This window comes from Cydia fagiglandana, chromosome 8 (genome assembly GCF_963556715.1).
Source record: "Cydia fagiglandana chromosome 8, ilCydFagi1.1, whole genome shotgun sequence".
NCBI classification, from domain to species: domain Eukaryota; kingdom Metazoa; phylum Arthropoda; class Insecta; order Lepidoptera; family Tortricidae; genus Cydia; species Cydia fagiglandana.
Genome location: NC_085939.1, coordinates 11,677,152 through 11,696,327, shown reverse-complemented (window position 1 = coordinate 11,696,327; position 19,176 = coordinate 11,677,152). Strand labels below are relative to the sequence as shown.

The following is a 19,176-nucleotide window of genomic DNA, read 5'->3' as shown; positions in this document are numbered from 1 at the left end:
TTTTGGACATTATTGCTCCTAATTATCAGTTAAAAAGCTACTATCTTAAGTACTTGAATTTTGGAATCGTACAATTTGATTCCCCATTTCGCTAGTCGTGATTGATAAAAATGTTAAATTAAACGGATTTGCGCTCAAGACGAATTATTATTTTATTTTATCTTAATCTATGCGTGTTATAAATATTTATCTTCATTTCTACTGATTACATAAGGTACTGATAAGGCAGTTTTATATTCGTTTAAAAAAAATACGCTTAAAGCCTATAATATATGGCGTACGTACTACGTATGCAGGGTTTCATTTTCAGTAATGTAATACGGACCAAACGAAGGCTAATAATAGACGATCTTAAGTGCTAATTTAGATCTCAGGGAAATTAACGGTTTCGGATAAATAATCGAATTTGGTTTGATAATAAACCTACATAAACATCATAACAGTTTTCAACTTTTCAGTTAAATTTATTTCATGTTTATTTTGATTTTGTAAGTGCATATTCGACTTTTATTCATATTTTTAGATAATGAAGTTAAAAAAATAGATACGCACGGTTTTAAACAAATTTATATGCACGGGCAGTCAGATATCTCTGCAGCTTACTGTACAGTCGCCATCAGATATATCTGAGCGGCCGAGGTGCTCATAAATATCTGAACATTTACTTTAACGTTTTGACAATAGAGGCGTGTTTAGATATTTGTGAACGCCTTGGCCGCTCAGATATATCTGATGGCGACTGTACATGGGAGTCGAAACGATGTCATATTGCGGTTTTGTAATTTTAGTACATATTAATGATCGACGCCATTGCTATTCATATATACGTTATCTTATAGTCATTAAAATAACAATCCGACATGTAGGTACGAAGATTATGGAGTTTGTCTATAAATAGCATATTAAATAAAAAAATAATTGTTAGGTACTCACGTAGGAACGTAATACATATTCGAAGTTATGTTTGAAAAAATTGTTAGTACCTAATTATTTATTAATAAATATTAAAAATAAAATTAAACTCTGCACTAAATACGTTTTAAGAAATGCATGAAGTAGTCTGTCAATATAAACATAATTATATTTTCATTTAATGTAGACTTTTAGAGCATTGGATGAGCTTGAAAATCAGGTTATGATGTTAATTATTTTTATTTTGGATATGTATTAATCTGAATAACTTGTATTCAATTTGTATTAAGTTAGAGACGTTTTTTTGGTCCAATAACGTTTATTTTTAAATAATATATGTTTTTTACAATATTAATATGTAAAATAAATAGATGGTGTATTAAATAGTTATGTGTGTTTATTTGACAAGCAAAAAGTGCGAGTTGATGAAGGTAGGACCATTTCTTTTGAACTCCACTTTTATATACGTAAACGCAAGTTTTATGTAATGTTAGAACGTCGTTACCAATAATTATGAATTAAATTTTATTATTCTACACATACACTCAGCAAAAAATCGATTATGTTTGTACAGTCAACAACAGAGCTATGAATACAGGCAAAGTGCCAAAAATATGCATACACGACCTTAATGAACAGGCAATAAAGTACTGTATACATATTTTTGACACTTTGCCTGTATTCATAGCTTTGTTGTTGACTGTACTTATAGTACTTTTTTTAATTAGAATTTATTGTATTGGTAACTGTTCTAACATTTCGTGAAACAGAAAAAGTGACTCGTAAATGGTGTCCTGGTAAAGGAAAAATATAATAAGCCCTTAAAGAAAATATTTTAGTGTTTGTCCCGCATAAGTGCAACTATTAGAAATTAGGTACCTACCGATTTTGTGGTTTATGTTGATGATTGCCAATTTATACAGTTTTATGGGCAGTGTGCAAGTTAAGGCAGATCGTTCCGCTTCAAATTAGGTACTTTCACGACTGCAATATATATTCAGCTTATAAACATAACATTGTAAAAATACTGTTCAAAATATAGCTAAATAAACAAAGTAATCTTGAAATGTGAAAAAAACGATCGATTATTATAATTTTACAAACAAAATGTCTCTCTGAATTCATAGCGCATAAAGGCTTCTACAAACGTTGCAACAAAATACATGCGATTTGAGGTGATTGCCGGCTAAGGAGCAACGGATTCAGTCGATCGATCAAATAAATTGCCGCAATGTATTGCAAATCGCGATTACCAGTGACGTTTGTACAGGCCATAAACAAAACAAATCGCATACGGCAACATCTCAAAAATTATGATTATTGGAAATTAAATCTTCTTCTTCTTCCTGGCGTTATCCCGGCATTTTGCCACGGCTCATGGGAGCCTGGGGTCCGCTTGACAACTAATCCCATGATTTGACGTAGGCACTAGTTTTTACGAAAGCGACTGCCATCTGACCTTCCAACCCAGAGGGAAAACTAGGCCTTATTGGGATTAGTCCGGTTTCCTCAAAATGTTTTCCTTCACCGAAAAGCGACTGGCAAATATCAAATGATGATTGAATGGTTATTGGAAATTAAATATTAATTAAAAATAATATTATAATTATGTTACTTTAAAAAAAATTGGTGCCCAAGTGCAGAGCGGCTACCGCGAAAACCGATATTCGCAGATTGCGGGGATCTTTCTCTTTTACTCCAATGAAGGCGTAATTAGAATGACAGAGAAAAATCCCCGCAATTTGCGAACTTCGATTTTCGCGGTTATAGCCCAGGCACTATACGAAATGCGTTTTTCAATATACTTAGCTGAAGTGAATTCAACAATAGGAGCCGCATTCAACTTTTGTGTAAACTTTTTAAAAATGAAATTTGATTAGCTATTAATATCACTCATTTTCTTAAAATATAACCCTTACTAAATAAATAACAACTTAATTCCAGTAACAAAACGAAATATAGTTACGTTTATTTCGCTGCTTACTCACATAATTTACTAAATGATAAATTAATTACATTCTAACGACTTAAATACTAAGTTTAATTTACATTGTAATTTTCAACCTTAAACAATATCTTATATGGCAAGTCATTAATACCTTTGGTTCGTTTTTAGGTGCACATAAAGTTATTCAATATTTTAGTGAATTTGAATTACTTATTAACAAAAACTGCCACTGCAAGCCATAATGACCTGGCGAAATATAAATGTTATCAATCTGCTAGTTCTGCCACAGGTATACACGGTGGCTAGAAAATAACTTCATTCCTGTTGCCAGGGAGTTTTGATGTATGTATGAAACATACAAAATGTATGAAACAGCCAAATTTATTTTAGACTTATACTATAGTTCTTAGTGAAAAAGCAGTAAAATGGATTGTATTTTAAATAGAGAATACATTCCTCGTTCTTGTGAATATGAGATCGTTTACTTCATAGCTAGTAATTTGGCTCCTAAATGTAGGTAACTTATCTAAGGTTGTTTTACTTAAACATGATCAACAGCGGGGCGGAAGTTATGGAAATGTTGTCGAAACGGTAAAGAAATTATGGGTAGTTAATGTTGATAAACTTTGCTAAATTTAAAAATAAAATACAAAAAAATATACCTAATAGCAAAACCTTAATTTTCGTTTTAACACAAGAAAAAGTTAATTATTAGGTAATCTCGAGAGTTTTTAGTTAAGATTAGGTACAGATGAAAGTTACCGTTGTTTGTGACCTTTTTATTTTATATTTAGTAAACTAGAATCTAAAATTCTCGTTCGTTCGTATTTAACATTAGAAACAACCGCGCAGAAGTAAGTGTATTACATTATGCTGTGTAATAGTGAAACAATCTCAAGTAGGTAAGTAGTATGATTATAATTACTATTACTTTTGCTTCAAAATTTTACCGCATTAAAATGCCAAATTTACAACCTTATGCGTACTCTGCAGAGATCTTTGTAAACCTTATAATTGAAGTACGTATATTGACCTACATATAGGTACTTACGTACACATGGGGCTTACTACATAACTACATAGTAAGTATAAAAAGAAACCTACTTATAATTTACATTATAAACCGACAAGAGAGACATTGGAAGAGATATCTCTGCATTACAAGCTGACTGCATCACAAAAGTATTCAGTCATAAATAAATAAAAATTACACCCTAAAGTTTTACATGCGCAGTCATGTAAACGCAAGCATTTCCTCGCCAAGCATGACAGCATATAACAGTGCTATCATACCTACTAATATGAGTACACTTAGTGTACAAGCAACACACATGGTGAGTTGAGTTCTGGCGCAAATTTGGCACCCAACGTGGATCTGCGGTGCACTGTTCTGTTAGTCCGCCTTCCGATTTGTGGGGCAAACGACGTGTACCTCGTGAAGAGGCAAATCCCTCACCACTAAAGCGTGGAAGGCCATGTTGGCTGTTGCCAGGATGTACTCGCAGACTGAGAAATAGGTGAAAGCTGGAAATAAACATTTTGTTAACATTTAATTAGTTAGGTAGCTTTTTGGGTGGCATTGGGTTGGGCAAAACATAATTATTATTTAGACAAGAACAGGAAAGTCATGTCACGTCGTCCACGTTTTAAAGTTTTGCATGAGAGAACGAGTACATTTTAATTCGGTCTCCTCGGTCTGGCGTCCCTGTCAACCGGGCCTTACCTGCGCGGCACCCTATACGCGCCTGTTCGCGAGGTGGTAATATTTAATAATCCTAAGTATATTTATCATTAAAGAACAATTAAGAGGTATTAACCTCCTATTTTCCTGGTGTTTAAGTAAAACGACATACTAATATTACGGATGCCTGCACAGAACAGAGAGGTGCCTCAGAACAATACGTTGGTGGAACGTCCTCGGTAGCAACTGTAGCCATGTAGAACAGTATCAATTTTTTTAATATGCAACGTTTTCACAGATAGAATGCAGTCAACACGAGCGACCTAGTTTCGTGCTCCTATATTTAAGTAAAGCGTCATATTTAGGCCTGCACAGTAGTCGGTGCCTCAGGAAGAACACAATCAGTCCCACGGTGGCCGCTATGGCCACGTAGAACAGTGTCCACATTTAAGTAAAGCGTCATACCTAAAGGCCTGCACAGTAGTCGGTGCCTCAGGAAGAACACGATCAGTCCCACGGTGGCCGCTATGGCCACGTAGAACAGTGTCCACACTAGCTTGTTGGTCCGCAGCGACTCCACGGTGTCGCTGGCTATACTGCCGACGCGCGCGCGGCACAGCATGTGCAGAAGCGCGGCTATCATGAATACTATGAATATCTTCTCGTGTACAACTGAAATATAATAACATTTTATAAGTCATCGCTCTTAGAATACGGTGGTCAAAGGTGCCTAGCCTTCCATGAATATATAGGTACAACGTGTCTCTACGTTCTAATCTGGACTTAGATGAATAGGACGTGAAGATTAGGGTATTTCTAGCCTATGTACACACTCTCATTCCAAACGCCACAGTATTTATTAACGAAGAAATCACTGATTTACGATTGAATACTTCGGAACTGCGTGTATGTAGATACGTACATCATACACGGTAATTAAAGAATAGATACGGCGTTCTACATGACATTAAAGCTCTCGAAGGAGCCTCTACGTGTTGGATTTAAGTATATCCCCACGCAAGCCTACCAAAAGACCGGAATTTATAGGCCCGTGAAATCCAAGTAGCTGTACTCAAAAAACTGTAGTCGTTTAGATCTTAATTTATGGTGTAGCTAAGTTGTCGCCAATTCTGAAGACCCGCGTCTTGGATATATTAACTCAGGAACAAATATTTGTGTTAAACTGATAAATAGAAGGGATTCGAACCCAGGATCTACAGAAGGATTAAATTCATTACCAAAATTAATTTCGTGGAGGTGTGGTTTAGGTACAGCGTTGTCAAAATTAATATCAGTATGAGAGGACGATTCTGATTAGACAATTTGGTAAAGTTTCGATCTTATATAATACGATCATGACTCGACTTAGTGCATCTCACGCGTAGGTACCATTAATTAAAGAGCGAGCGAAATGCCTAATAACACGACTCCTCAGTGAATTTCGAGCACAGCTAGCGTGAGCGATCCCGGGCGAGAATCGGCCTACGAGACGGGACGGTTTTTTTTTCGGTGATAGTGTTATGTTTCTGAGGGCCTACAGCTAATCACGTTCGACGTGTTGCCTCTCTGGTGCACTTGTAAATTTGTACGTAAGTGTAACAGGGGGGGCAACACGTCGAAGTTCGCGGTAGGCTCTTTGGAAACGCTGCGCTATCGGTATACACGTTGTTTCCGGGTGTATTTTAGAATACATACTTACAGTAATTTTCCCTATTGGAAACATATGTGACCCCGGTGAGGGCGCACAGCTCTACCAAGTTGAGCCAGTAGCAGGCTTCTCCTAATTGCGTCGCTTGCAATCTAACCTGTGGAAATTACGAGTAAAAATGTTACTTATTCCCATATCCCCATAAACAAAATTTGTAATATTATTATGTTTCCTAATTTGGCGGGGACTAAATTTTAGCGAGCGTTTCACAAGATGAGAAGATCTAAAACATTTTATAGATACCTATATACGTATATTTAGACACCCAACCATAAATGATCATGCGCTTGATGGCTTGAAAACAAAAGGTAACTTGATCTATTTATAGTAGGTATTGGTATCTACCAGATCAGAGGGCGTACCGCGAACAACTTCGTTCATTCATCGTATGCATCTCTATCGCTCGAACATGCAAGATCGTTAGAGGCAGATGAAAGAAATTTTGATTTTTCGGTAGACCCTCTGATCGCAACTTGATAGGTAGGTAGTATGTATGATGGAGTGGAGGGAACCAGATCGCGCGGCAGATCACCTATGCGCTGGACTGACCAAATAAAATCCGCAGTGGGAAACCGCGTATCTGACTGTGCCAGTCAGTCTGCCAACAGGGAGAGATGGCGGGAGATCGTGCGAAGAGCTGTGTCCGCCTCTACTACCGATGCGGACGCCTCAACGTGACCACGACCGCTCTGTCAAGAGCGATACGACAGAGAAGAAGATGTATGATATTTTGAGGACTAGGAGTTAATGCTTGTGCTCACCTTATCTTCAATAATATGCGCGTTCCGCTGCTTATGGTAGTTATAATAGAGGGAGCCGATAAGCAGCCTCGGTCCGAGGTGGAAGGCTATGCATATTCTCCACACGTACCGCTGCGGGCTGATGCCGGTAATCGCACTTATTGAGGGTACTACGTTGTAAACCTGGAAGTTAGATGAAGTAAATAAAATTAAAATCCAAGCGCCGGGTAGTTAGAAAGTGTTCTTATTTATTACAGATAGATTAAGTCCCTGTTGCACCAAAATTGGTTGACTTATCGTGATTAGGGTCACTCGGTTCCATACATAAAACTTAACGAAAGTTTCAATGGTGACTGACGATTTGGTGCGACGGACCCTCAGTAGCAAAAACCAGGCAAGTGCGAGTCGGAATTGCGTGCCTTGGGTTTTGTATATGATGTACATCACAAGAGTTTTAACAATCGAGAATGGTCATTTTTTCCCTATTTTTATTTTAAATAACTTTCAAATAACGTTGCGTGGGCGCTGCGCGGGCCTTTACAACAGTTAGCCCTTTCATTTGAGTTTGAATGTTTTATTCTCTCTTATATACCTATGTATCTCTCCAAGTGGCCCCTATGATTAAAATTTTACATAATATATAAATTTGCCCTGTAACCAATCTCAGGCACTCAAAAAAGTACTCATTCTTTTTAATGCATTACCAACATTATAAGGACTGTATCGTTTATTATAAATACAGATTAAACCTGGTCTAACTGTTGACGTGTGTATTATTTTGTATTACTATGTTCTTAAGGTATAATCTGGGCGTATTTTTAAGCCATATCTGATATAAGAAGGTTTTACATTTATTTTATTTTAGGGACTTTATGCTGATTTTAATACCGTCTAGCAAATGTAATTTGGACAAGCCTATCGAGCTTAATTTGAGACTATTTCACCGTTTCCTTGGTACGATTTAAAGAAACAAAAGGTTAATATGCTGCCAAAATATGCCATCTAAGTGTCCTTTTCATGATTGCTCAATTGAACATCCACAGAATAAATGTGGTGATTTTTTATCTTTACATGAAAACGACTTTTTATGCAACATTTTGGATTCCCGTCAATTTCTGACGCTAGCGAAATAAGGGAAACAGCTAAAAGAATCTACCGAAATCCAAAGCCTAACGGACATTCATGGCGTTGAACCATGGCTAGAACAGGTCGATAGAAACGCTCCATGATGGTTATATTGTATACCAAAGTCGGGGTTGTCGTAAGTAACATGCCATATTCTCTAAAAGGCCACCAAGCACAGATCCAAAACTTTTTTTCCAACTAAAAGAAATGATTAGACTATGCCCAGATGTTTCGCTTTACGAATCATATGTAATTGCTGTTTACATAGTACGTTTTTTTTGTGTAATATCTCGTCTTGTTCGCAAACCGTAAATTTTCTTGTAGTATTTGTCCAAAATCGTTGTAGTTACTCGGGAGGATTGGGTAAATATTGTCCAAACCATATGCTTTACGTGATCTCCCAAGACGAAATGTTACTTATTATTAAAGCACCAATTAAACTATATGTGTATTTTTTTAATAAAAATATAATACCAGAAAAAACGGCTAAGTAAAGTTGTATTTATAATAAACGATACAGTCCTTATTAAATAATAACGTAGCATATTATGCAAGTGTCTGGTTATATAAGCTGCATAGAGCTAAGTTTATTTACGTACATACAAAAGATAAATGGCGCTAAACAGTGCGATGTGTGAAAATGAAATTTCAGGATCGTACTGTTTAGTTGTTTCTACCTACTTTTTTAACTACTACTACTGATTGTATAACTTACCCTACAGTGAGTTTCATGAATATCATCTGCTTGGAATATAGACGCTGTCACATAACAAAATATTAAAGCACCAAGTGGAAGCCAAAGAGCAGCCAAGCAGATCTCCCTTAGGCCGCATTGCCAAAGTATTCCCTAAAAAAAACATCACAGTTACACAACACTGTCTAATGTTGGAATTTTGTAGTATCCAGGCTTAAAATGTTTGTCACCTGCAAGTCTAATGTCTTAACAATCCTAACTTTGTTGCACGAGTGGTTTGTGCGGTCATTCTCTTCAGGCACATCCACGATCGGCGCCGACTGTACTTGTGCGTCAATTACCATTTTATACACACTATATGCACTTTTTGTTCAAATCTCACATATTCTTCGAAAATAGGCCAATGTTACTGTTACCTCTCTACATGTAACTTACTCATTATTAAAGTTTAAAACACTTTTAAATGGCACTGGAGTTGTGATGTTTGATTCTTAATTTTGAATTTTGTGCGTCAGGACAGAATGGGTATGTAATAAAGAGAATAGTCCAATGCATAAATGCGTGTGGATGACCCAAGGCGTGGATTGAATGAGGTTATTTGGACCTGCGCAGTAGGTGCGAACAGAGGGGCGCGCTCCCCTTCGAGTTCAAGTATCTCTGGAACAATAATATCTAAAGGCGAAACAATGCTTTCATCAAACAACGGGTTGTCGGAATAGGTTACAATCTGTATGTTACAATATGCAGGCTGCTCTAAAGTGAATGTCGTACTGTTAATTACCTAGGTGCTAGAAAATTACTGGTGTGAAATTTTCTACGTAACTAGGGGTTGATCGTTAGCCATGCGCGCTAAATGCACCAAGTTTGATCCAAGAAACAATTGCTAAGCGGCAGTGCCTAAGAAAAAAGTTCTAAAGTGAATGCCTTTTTAAAAGCTTTTCAGCGTGTATTTCCTTAAGGTACCTACCTACAGTAGGTATTCGCAACTTTGGAAACGGCTCTATTGATTTCGATGAAATTTGCTATATGGGGGTTTTCGGGGCGAAAAATTGATCTACCTAGGTTTTATTTCTGGAAAAACGTTGAGTTTTGATTATGTTTTCCGACCAAAGAAAGCTCGGCCTCCCAGATATTATGTGTTAATGAGTCACACTACTACATAAATTATAAACTGAAATATATTATAATCTGTCAAGCCATTTTCGTCATTAGAAATAAGCGGCAAATTTTAAAAATGTAGGCGCGAAGGGTAACCGTTCATTAGAAAATTTGAATTTCGCGCTTTTTGTTACTGACTTTTTAAGTGAGTGGTTTGATTTCATAGAAGGTAGGATCCTATAGAAGTGGTATACGCGTGTCTCCGTGAGGGATAAAACATAGGCAATACTAATTTAAGTTGGGGAATAACGCTACTCCTACTGAAAGATACATAAGACTATCCCGTTCGCTCATTTCCCCTACCCATCATGCCTTATCCAGTTACAATACTAAACTGCAAAACGTAATTCAAGACCAAAAAAAGTGAGACAATGTTGCCATTGCAATAATTTGTTTCTAAAATTGTAAATTCCTTTTGATAAATAATCACGCTAAGATAATTTATTCATTAATAATTTTACTCCTACTATTTAAAAAAGTACCTTTATTTATTTATTTGTACATAAATACAAGACGCGCTAGTAAAAAAGTGGCAACATTTCTTACTTTTTTTGGTCTTGAATTACGTTTTGCAGTATAGATTCATGTTTGATCTTCGAGCAACACGGAAGGGAGGCGGCATTCGCACTATTTCCCCTCTGCCGAGGTACAAGATTAGCGCGTCAATAAAATCTAGCGCGGGTAATAAAACTAGTTGCACTTGGATTTTTCACTAGACTGAGTCCAGATGCGCGCGTGAACACTGCTGCACAAAAATGCCTGTTTGCTCGGTTTTTTGTTATAAAAAGAGGTCGGGGACATCAAATTTACAAAAAGAAAGTGTTACATTTCACATGTAATATTTTTTTTACATATCATACGTTTAATTACATTTAAATACAATTATTATATTTTAGTCTCAAGTAATTGTTGGTGTTCTGTCGATTTCCGTCCCCGTACTATACCTATACCTACCTAGATGTATAGCCTCTCGTTAGTTACAATAAAATATGTTTAGAAACCAGACGCGTTTGCTTTGAGATTCACCTGCAATCGAAATTGAACCTTATTCCGTAAAGAACATGGTCCTTCGAACCGGATGCTTGAACAGTGACACGTAAAAATAATTGGTTCAATAGAAAATTGGTGTAATTTCGGTGAAATAACGTTAAATACATATCAAAATGTGGTTAATTAGTCGGACAAATATGTAACAAAAGTGAATTAAGCCAAAAGAACTTTAAGGATTCAGACAATTCAGTGTTTTTACAAAAATAGTTTTGCAAATTAATTACGTGTGATAATCGGACAAAGGACAAGGTGTATCGTGGATATAACGTTTTGTGTTGTTAACTACAAATAAGACAGTACTTTGCCGTGTATTACAATAGTGAGTCGCCGTGATTTCGGTAAATTTGTTGGACAATTTCGTGTGGCGCTCGCTTACCCTACACATAAAAAGTTAACAAAGGAGTGGAACATTCCTATAGTGGTTACGTACTTTTATTGCTGTGTTTTGACTATATGTGATAGACTATAGATTTGTTAGTTGTGATAGACTTCTACTACAATGGAGAAAATTGAAAGACATATAGTTATTCAAGCCGATACGCTAGAAAAGGTGAAAAAGGCGTACGTTAACTACAAGAAATCTCCCAAGGAGAGATTAACGGCTGGTTATGTGAAGGGAAGAATAGATACACTGGAATTGTACTGGAAAGAGTTTCAAGTCGTACATGAAAAGTTAATTTTGTCGGTTCCTATGGAACAGCGTCAAGCTACAAATTATTTCGCCGACAACACGTTTGAGGCATTTGAAGAAGAGTATTACACATACAAAGGCGAAATGATGTCTAAGTTAGAAAGTATAGTTCCGACAAAAAGTGAGTCTAAACAAACACTTACACCTAGTACATCGAATACATCGAATAGTAGTGAAGTAAAATTGCCACGAATTTCGCTACCTTCGTTTAATGGCAATTACACTGAATGGCAGTCTTTCCATGACTTATTTATGGCATTAGTGCACAACAATGAATCCTTGCAAGATGTTCAAAAGCTACATTACCTAAAGAGCAGTTTAGCTGGAGAAGCGGAGGCATTATTACGACAATTTTCAATAATCGCTGAAAATTATAAAGAAGCTTGGTCAGTACTGAAGAAACGATATGCCAATAAGAGATACATAGCTAACTGTATTTTTAAGAAATTCTTTACACAAAAAACGTTAACACACGAATCGGCTACAGCTTTAAGACAATTGTTGGATACTTCGGTGGAAAGTATGAGTGCACTGAAACATCTGGGCTTACCTACGAATAATTGGGACGCAATTATTAACTATTCCATAGTGTCAAAATTAGACTCGAGCACTCACAAGGAATGGGAAGAGTTAATAAGCAGAGATGAGACGGACGACTTACCTAGTTTTGATAAATTAAAATCGTTCCTGGAAAATAGGTTCCGTACTCTGGAGATGGTTGAGCCTGCAAGTAAAGTATACAAACCTGTGAAAACAAAGATGTTTCATGTAACTGCAACGAGTGAAGTGAAGTGCACATTCTGTAACGAAGATCATTACATTTATCAATGTAAACAGTTTTCTAATCAAACGATAGAAGACAGATACAGTTTTGTGCAGAAAAATAATCTCTGTTTTAATTGTCTAATACCGAACCACAGTGTATTTAAGTGTAAACAAAAGACAACTTGCCAGATTTGCAAAAGAAAGCATCATTCGTTACTGCACTGAGATAAACAAGCAAGTGAAGAAACGCATACGTCTGGAGAAACAAATAACAACAATGAAGAAAAGATACAAACCGTCGTCGTAGCGCACGCGTCGAGCACATTACAAGTTCTACAACCTGGTCAAGGCACCTTGTTGACGACAGCAATGGTGCATGTCACAGCGGAGTCGGGGCAGTCACACGTGCTTCGGGCTCTGGTAGACCAGGGATCAGAGGAGTCCTTCGTGACTGCAAGGGCGGTCGAGTTGCTGGGTTTGAAGAAAACTAAAATCAGCGGAGTGATCTCTGGTATTGAGGAGTGTGAGACGACTTTCAAACATAGGGTAACGTTACGCATTCAATCAAGGTACGATATTTCCTATTGTATAAATGTAGATGCTTATGTATTGAAATCTGTAACCAGTCAGCTACCATCTAGGGAAATAAGAAGCCTTAATTGGCCACAAGTTAACGAATTAGATTTAGCTGATCCCACCTATGGCTCACCAAGGAGGAATGACATTATTCTTGGTACGAGAGTTTACAGCGAAATCCTAGAAGCAGGTTTAATGAAAGGACCAGGAAATTTTATTGCTCAAAAAACACACCTGGGCTGGATTTTGTCAGGGGGTAAGAAAACTAATACAGATACTAATGCATCATTTACTGTTTCACAGCACATTACAAGTCTACATGTTACAACACAAATTGAAGAAGATAATAAGAAAGGGTTTTGGGAGGTAGAGCCTGAACTATACCAGAAGCACAGCATGTGGACGAAAGAGGAAGAAAAGTGCGAGGAAATATATCAACAAACAACAACGAGGGACGAGACAGGGAGGTACGTAGTACAGCTTCCTTTAAAAACAAATTTTGAAGACACTGTAAGGTCGTGGGGAAATACAAAGCGTCAGGCAGTAATGAGATTAGAGCAGCTGGAAAGGAAGTTCGCCCGAAACGAGCACCTGAAAGCAGAATACACCAGAGTTATACACGAGTGCTTACAGTTAGGCCATATGAAGAAGGTCGACACAGAAGATAAAGGTAATGCAGTATATCTTGAGCATTGTGCTGTAATAAGAGAAGGTAAGGAAACATCAAAGCTGCGCCTAGATTTTGACTCGTCAGCTAATGGCCCTAATGGATGTTCCGTAAACAGCAGCATGATGGTAGGACCTACAATACAGCCAGATCTACGTAGTCTGGTGTTTAGATGGAGAACTCACAAAATCTGTGTTGTTGGCGATATTATAAAGATGTATCGTCAGGTAAGAATGAATGACAAACACACAGATTTAGAACGCATAGTATGGCGGGATAATACATCTGAGAAGATAGATAGTCACAAGCTACTTACGGTTACATTTGGGACAGCAGCTGCACCTCATCTGGATGTCCGTACGCTTCAACGTTTAGCTGATGATGAACAAGACAACTACCCTCGAGGAGCGGCGGTAGCAACAAACTCCTTTTACATGGATAGCCTTATGACAGGTCACGAAGATCTCGACGAAATGAAAGCAACCTGTAAAGAAATCAATGAATTAAAGGCAGGTGGCTTCGAGATGCAGAAGTGGTCGAGTAACTCTGAAGAACTCCTGAAGGACTTGATTGATGGCACGAAGACTCCGGAACCTGTAAAAGACAAGAAAGAGATTAAATTAGATAAAATAATAAAAATACTGGGACTTACCTGGGATAGAAAGGATGATACTTTTCACGTTCCAGTAAACTTACCAGCAAGCAGAGTAACAAAGAGAGTGATTTTATCTGAGCACGACATTGTTCATGTCACGAGGTTAGCTTCAAAAACAAAAGTAGCTCCCCTGAAACAATTGACGGTCCCGAAGCTGGAACTTTGTGCTGCGGTGTTATTGGCAAAGCTGCTGCATGAAATTTCAGGATTATTTAACATACCTATGCACAGAATCTATGCGTGGACAGACCCTATGGTGGTTTTTGCATGGTTGCAGTCCCCATCCAGCCGCTGGCAAGTATTCGTAGGCAACAGATTCTCGGAGATCATCCAGCATATAGACAATGATAGGTGGAGACAAGTTTCGTCGGGAGACAACCCAGCTGATCTTGCCTCAAGAGGTATTAAGGCAAGTGAACTCACAAACAATGGACTTTGGTGGAGTGGACCCGTATGGTTAAAGGAAACAAACACTGAGGTGTTAAGGGCCACTACTATTCCAACAACAGATCTAGAAAGCAAGAAATCATTCCACACGTCAGTACAAGACGCACCTATTTGGGAGAGATTTTCGTCGATAGTCAGGATGAAAAGAGTGATAGCTCAATGTAAGAGATTTCTAGATTATAAAAACAAAAAAGATGATATCTTGAGTGCTGATGAGTTTAATGAAGTTAAAAACTGCTGTGTAAGGTATTATCAGGAACTAGTATATAGTGAAGAATTTGAAGACCTGAAAAAGAAAGGAAAGGTTAGAAACAAAAGTTCATTAATTATACTTACCCCGTATGTAGATGAAGACGATAAGTGGTACAATGTGGTAAAATCACCCTGTATAAGAGATGTTGTCATTATGAAAGAGCAAGACTTACCACCAGCCAAGTGGCTGCTAGGCAAGATCACGCCACTGCACGCAGGGCCTGATAACTTAGTACGTGTTGTAAAGGTCCGGTATAAGGGCGATCACATTCTAAAAAAGACCGTTGCTGTCTAAATTAATATTGTTACCTAAAACTGCAGATTAATAGAAAGTTTACGTCTGTAATGAAAAAGAATGAGCTATGGTGGGCAGTTAAATTTATTTCGAGTGTTAATAAATTTTAGGTACTAATAATTCTGGCCGACTGTAGTTGTAATTTTACCTACTCAATACATAAGCACAAAGATTTGCGATACAAGCTATTTTGCTAAAAATATCATTGTTGTATTAGGTATCTATTCCAAGCGCTAAATACTTCGTCCTATGTTATTTAATGTTATTTAAGTATATAAAAAAAACTAAAGTTTATGTTATTTACGTATTTATAGATGGATGCATTAATTACATTTTGTAGATGTTAAGTGTATAGAACACGGATCCCCTCTGGATCAATTCTTGATGTTGGGTAACCGAGCGGATCCCTGAATTTTTTATAATCAGCATTTAAGCATACCATTGTAACATTATTACATACAAACGTAATTAAATGCTCACGTAAAATAGGTTTGTAAACCTTTCATTTGTTTAGATATTAAGTTTTCTTTGTTTACTTACCTATTCAACTTGTTTTTTAATAGAACGATATGTTTGTTAAAAGAATACCTAGTTATTAAGATATTATGCTTCACGTCAGCCATGAAAACGAACAAAATACATACAATACAAACATAGAACCTCCTTTTATAAAGTCGGTTAAACAAAATAATTTTATTTATACAGTCCACTAATGTGTATGCTATGTAACAAGTTTTTTGTTATTATGGTTGACCTATTTAACTAATATTGATCTTGTATTTAGAAGTAAGCTTAGGTACTAAAATGTTTATAAAGATACCCTACGCGGGCACGCAATTATTACCTACGCGACGCAGGCAGTTAGTTGTTTACTTGTAATTATCGAATATTATTTATCAGTTATCATCTTGCTTTGGCTCCCGCCAGCGTCGCTTGAATTGTAGTTAGTTATTTGTTGTTATGCAAGTGAAATGCATCCAATTCAGTAGTTGTGTTTATTAGTGTTGAACTTAAAACATACGGTTATGATGTTAGTGCTTGTGGTACTTATGTGTTTTGGATGCATCTGTTCGAGCAATTATGTACGTAAGTTTTAGGTTATGTATTTTGCTTATTTAAGTTAAAAACTGTTGTTTTTGGCGGGCGGTATGTTCTGTCGATTTCCGTCCCCGTACTATACCTATACCTACCTAGATGTATAGCCTCTCGTTAGTTACAATAAAATATGTTTAGAAACCAGACGCGTTTGCTTTGAGATTCACCTGCAATCGAAATTGAACCTTATTCCGTAAAGAACAGTTGGATTTATCGATTTTACTCGCTCAGTACAAATTGCGGATCGGTCGAGCGACAAATCCGACTTCTCATCTCTCAGAATACAATGACATACTTCAAAGAAAATGTGTTAGTGTACGTATTATACTTACTTTACTCTTTGGTGTACGTGTTGTGACACTAGTCACTCGTCCGTATACAAAAAGAGATCGAGGTTTGTAAGATTTGTCTTTGACGTGTGTCATTTTCTATGTATTTGTGTCGTCATTACAGAGGGCCTACCGCAAACCACGTTCGACGTGTTGCCTCCCTGTCACACTCACGTATGAATTTACAAGTGCCATAGAGAGGCAACACGTCGAACGTGGTTCGCGGTAGGGCCTTTGATTGGATTTTGTATGTAAGTGTGTGAGAAGTGCGACTGTGTGCACCTTCCCCCCGCGAAAAATGGCAGAATGATTTGTACGGTGAGATATCGCTTGGGCCCCTCCCTTCCGACGTGTCGGAAGCCGGTGTTGCTCGAAGTGTTTGATTTATATTTTCGTTTTTCGCGGTAAGTCTTCAAGGTAAGTGTATGGGGTTGGCTGGTCAAATTTAGCAAATGGCGCAATCATAGTTCAAAAACTCACCAACAGTTTAGCCAAAGAGCATATAATCACTACGTTTTAAGAGTCGGCACTCTCGAACAATCCTCGAACTGAATTATGAACGTACATATCCCAACACACCAAATACAGGCTTAAAGATCTCGCATCCAGGCCATAATTGTTAAAAAAAAAACCACACACAATACTACCAACACAAAAAAAAACAACGCTAGGGCTCGACACTTCCAGTACCTACTGTAATGCCTGTGTCATAACTCATATCACCAATACATGACCCTGGTAACGCCATCTAGTAGCAATTTGCGAACATGGGCGGGTAACGGGTTAATTAGTGACGGCAAACATTTTTATTTTGAAATGGAGGGTGTCGCGGAAAAACGAGTCCGACCGTCACAAAAAGTGGCAGGTCAATGAAAGAGCTCTGTAATGTTCCGTCGTTATTGAGACGGAAATCGTGAAATTGTGAGGATAAATTAATTCTACGGACATACAGTGCATAACTGCGGCAATATGCACTAGTGGTGCGTGCGAGTGTGTTCAATTGTCACGGGGTAAGTGATCCGCGACTGATCGTGTTTAGGTCTAGGACGTTATCTTGTTTTATTTAGTGTTTATAATAAATATTTATCATGCGACACTTTGTCCGCAGCATTAGGGAACGCCCTTTGCTGTTTATGCTGTAAAGAATAAGTTGGAAATTCGAGATTGAGGCCTTCCGACATCGCAGATACACATCGCTTATTTCGCCACAGTCTGTGTAGCGCTTCTGGCCGGGTGGCTCAAGCGGTTGACATTGGATCAGGAGGTTCCGAGTTCGAGACTCAGCCGGGCAGATTGAAATTTACTTTTTATTTTTATTTTTTTGTTTTCTTTACTTTTATGTTTATTTTATTTCCTTTTCTTTTTATTTAGTATTTTAAGTTTTATTTTTATTTTACTTTTATTGTGTTTTTTCTGGTAAAGTCTAGTTTCTGTGCATTTTACCTTGCGGCTACTGGTTTATATTCTTTTCTTATGTTAAGTTTGTTTTATATTGTTAGGCTGACTGTACTGTTTCCTTCTTTAGGTTAGATATAATTTACAATTAAACGATAGATGCTTAACTTGTACCAATTGTTTCCGTCCATCAACTTCTCACGAATTGAACCCCTCACATTGGCGCCCGGTGGGTATAGTTGATTGGATATATAGCTGGTCAAGCAAATCTTGTCAGTAAAAAAAGGCGCGAAATTCAAATTTTCTATGGGACGATAACCCATCGCGCCTACAGTTTTCAAATTTGCCGCCTTTTTCTACTGACAAGATCTGCTTGACCAAGTTATAGTTGGTTATTGTTAGCGACATATATTTTATTAGGTAACGTCTGGTAGTTACATTTTTTGAACATGGATGTAAACGCATTACATAAAGATGAATTAGAGTTTGAGCTGGCCTGCCGGGGTGTGTCGGATTGTAAGACTGTGGCGACGATGCGGAAGTTTTTGCGGGTGATGCTGAAACAGGAGGCATCGGGGGAATCTTCTATTGCCATCAAGGTTCCCGTGGGTTGCCTCGAAGACCCGGGTAAAGAAATACTAATTTGTAGAAATAAACTGTCGTCACTAGTAAAACTTATTTCAGAGATATCGCACAGTCCAGGCAGTACACTGATCAGGAGGATACACTCACGATTAACACACCTCGCTAACCACGCTAAATTGGTCGTACCTTCGGAAAGCGCAGACATTGACAAACATTCTGCTTTGCTCGACGACATTAGTGAAGCAATGGCGACTTTAGGATCCCTAGAGGTAGACAGCAGCGAAGACGAGGCAGGCATATCGGAGCAGGATAAAGATCTTTTACATAGGTCATTAGGTGAGGAGGCAGTCAAAATACTGAAGCGTTTAGGCGTGGGTCAGGCGGGCTCCAGTGAAGAAAAACATCAGC

The 19,176-nt window shown here is 37.6% G+C and overlaps 2 protein-coding genes across 2 annotated transcripts; one reads left to right on the top strand and one right to left on the bottom strand.

The window, feature by feature from the left end:
- Nucleotides 1-744: 744 nt before the first annotated feature.
- On the bottom strand, nt 745-9,446 carry LOC134666666 (post-GPI attachment to proteins factor 2-like). Its single transcript, XM_063523892.1, has 6 exons — nt 9,039-9,446; nt 8,830-8,961; nt 7,011-7,172; nt 6,241-6,346; nt 5,007-5,213; nt 745-4,384 (listed from the first exon to the last, which is right to left on the bottom strand). Exons 1-6 carry the CDS (start codon nt 9,150-9,152, stop codon nt 4,254-4,256), a joined length of 852 nt encoding a protein of 283 aa, XP_063379962.1. The 5' UTR covers nt 9,153-9,446; the 3' UTR covers nt 745-4,253.
- Nucleotides 9,447-11,515: 2,069 nt separating this feature from the next.
- Nucleotides 11,516-15,364, top strand: LOC134666932 (uncharacterized). Its single transcript, XM_063524239.1, has 3 exons — nt 11,516-11,828; nt 12,840-13,018; nt 13,352-15,364. Exons 1-3 carry the CDS (start codon nt 11,516-11,518, stop codon nt 15,362-15,364), a joined length of 2,505 nt encoding a protein of 834 aa, XP_063380309.1.
- The last annotated feature ends 3,812 nt before the right edge of the window (nt 15,365-19,176 follow it).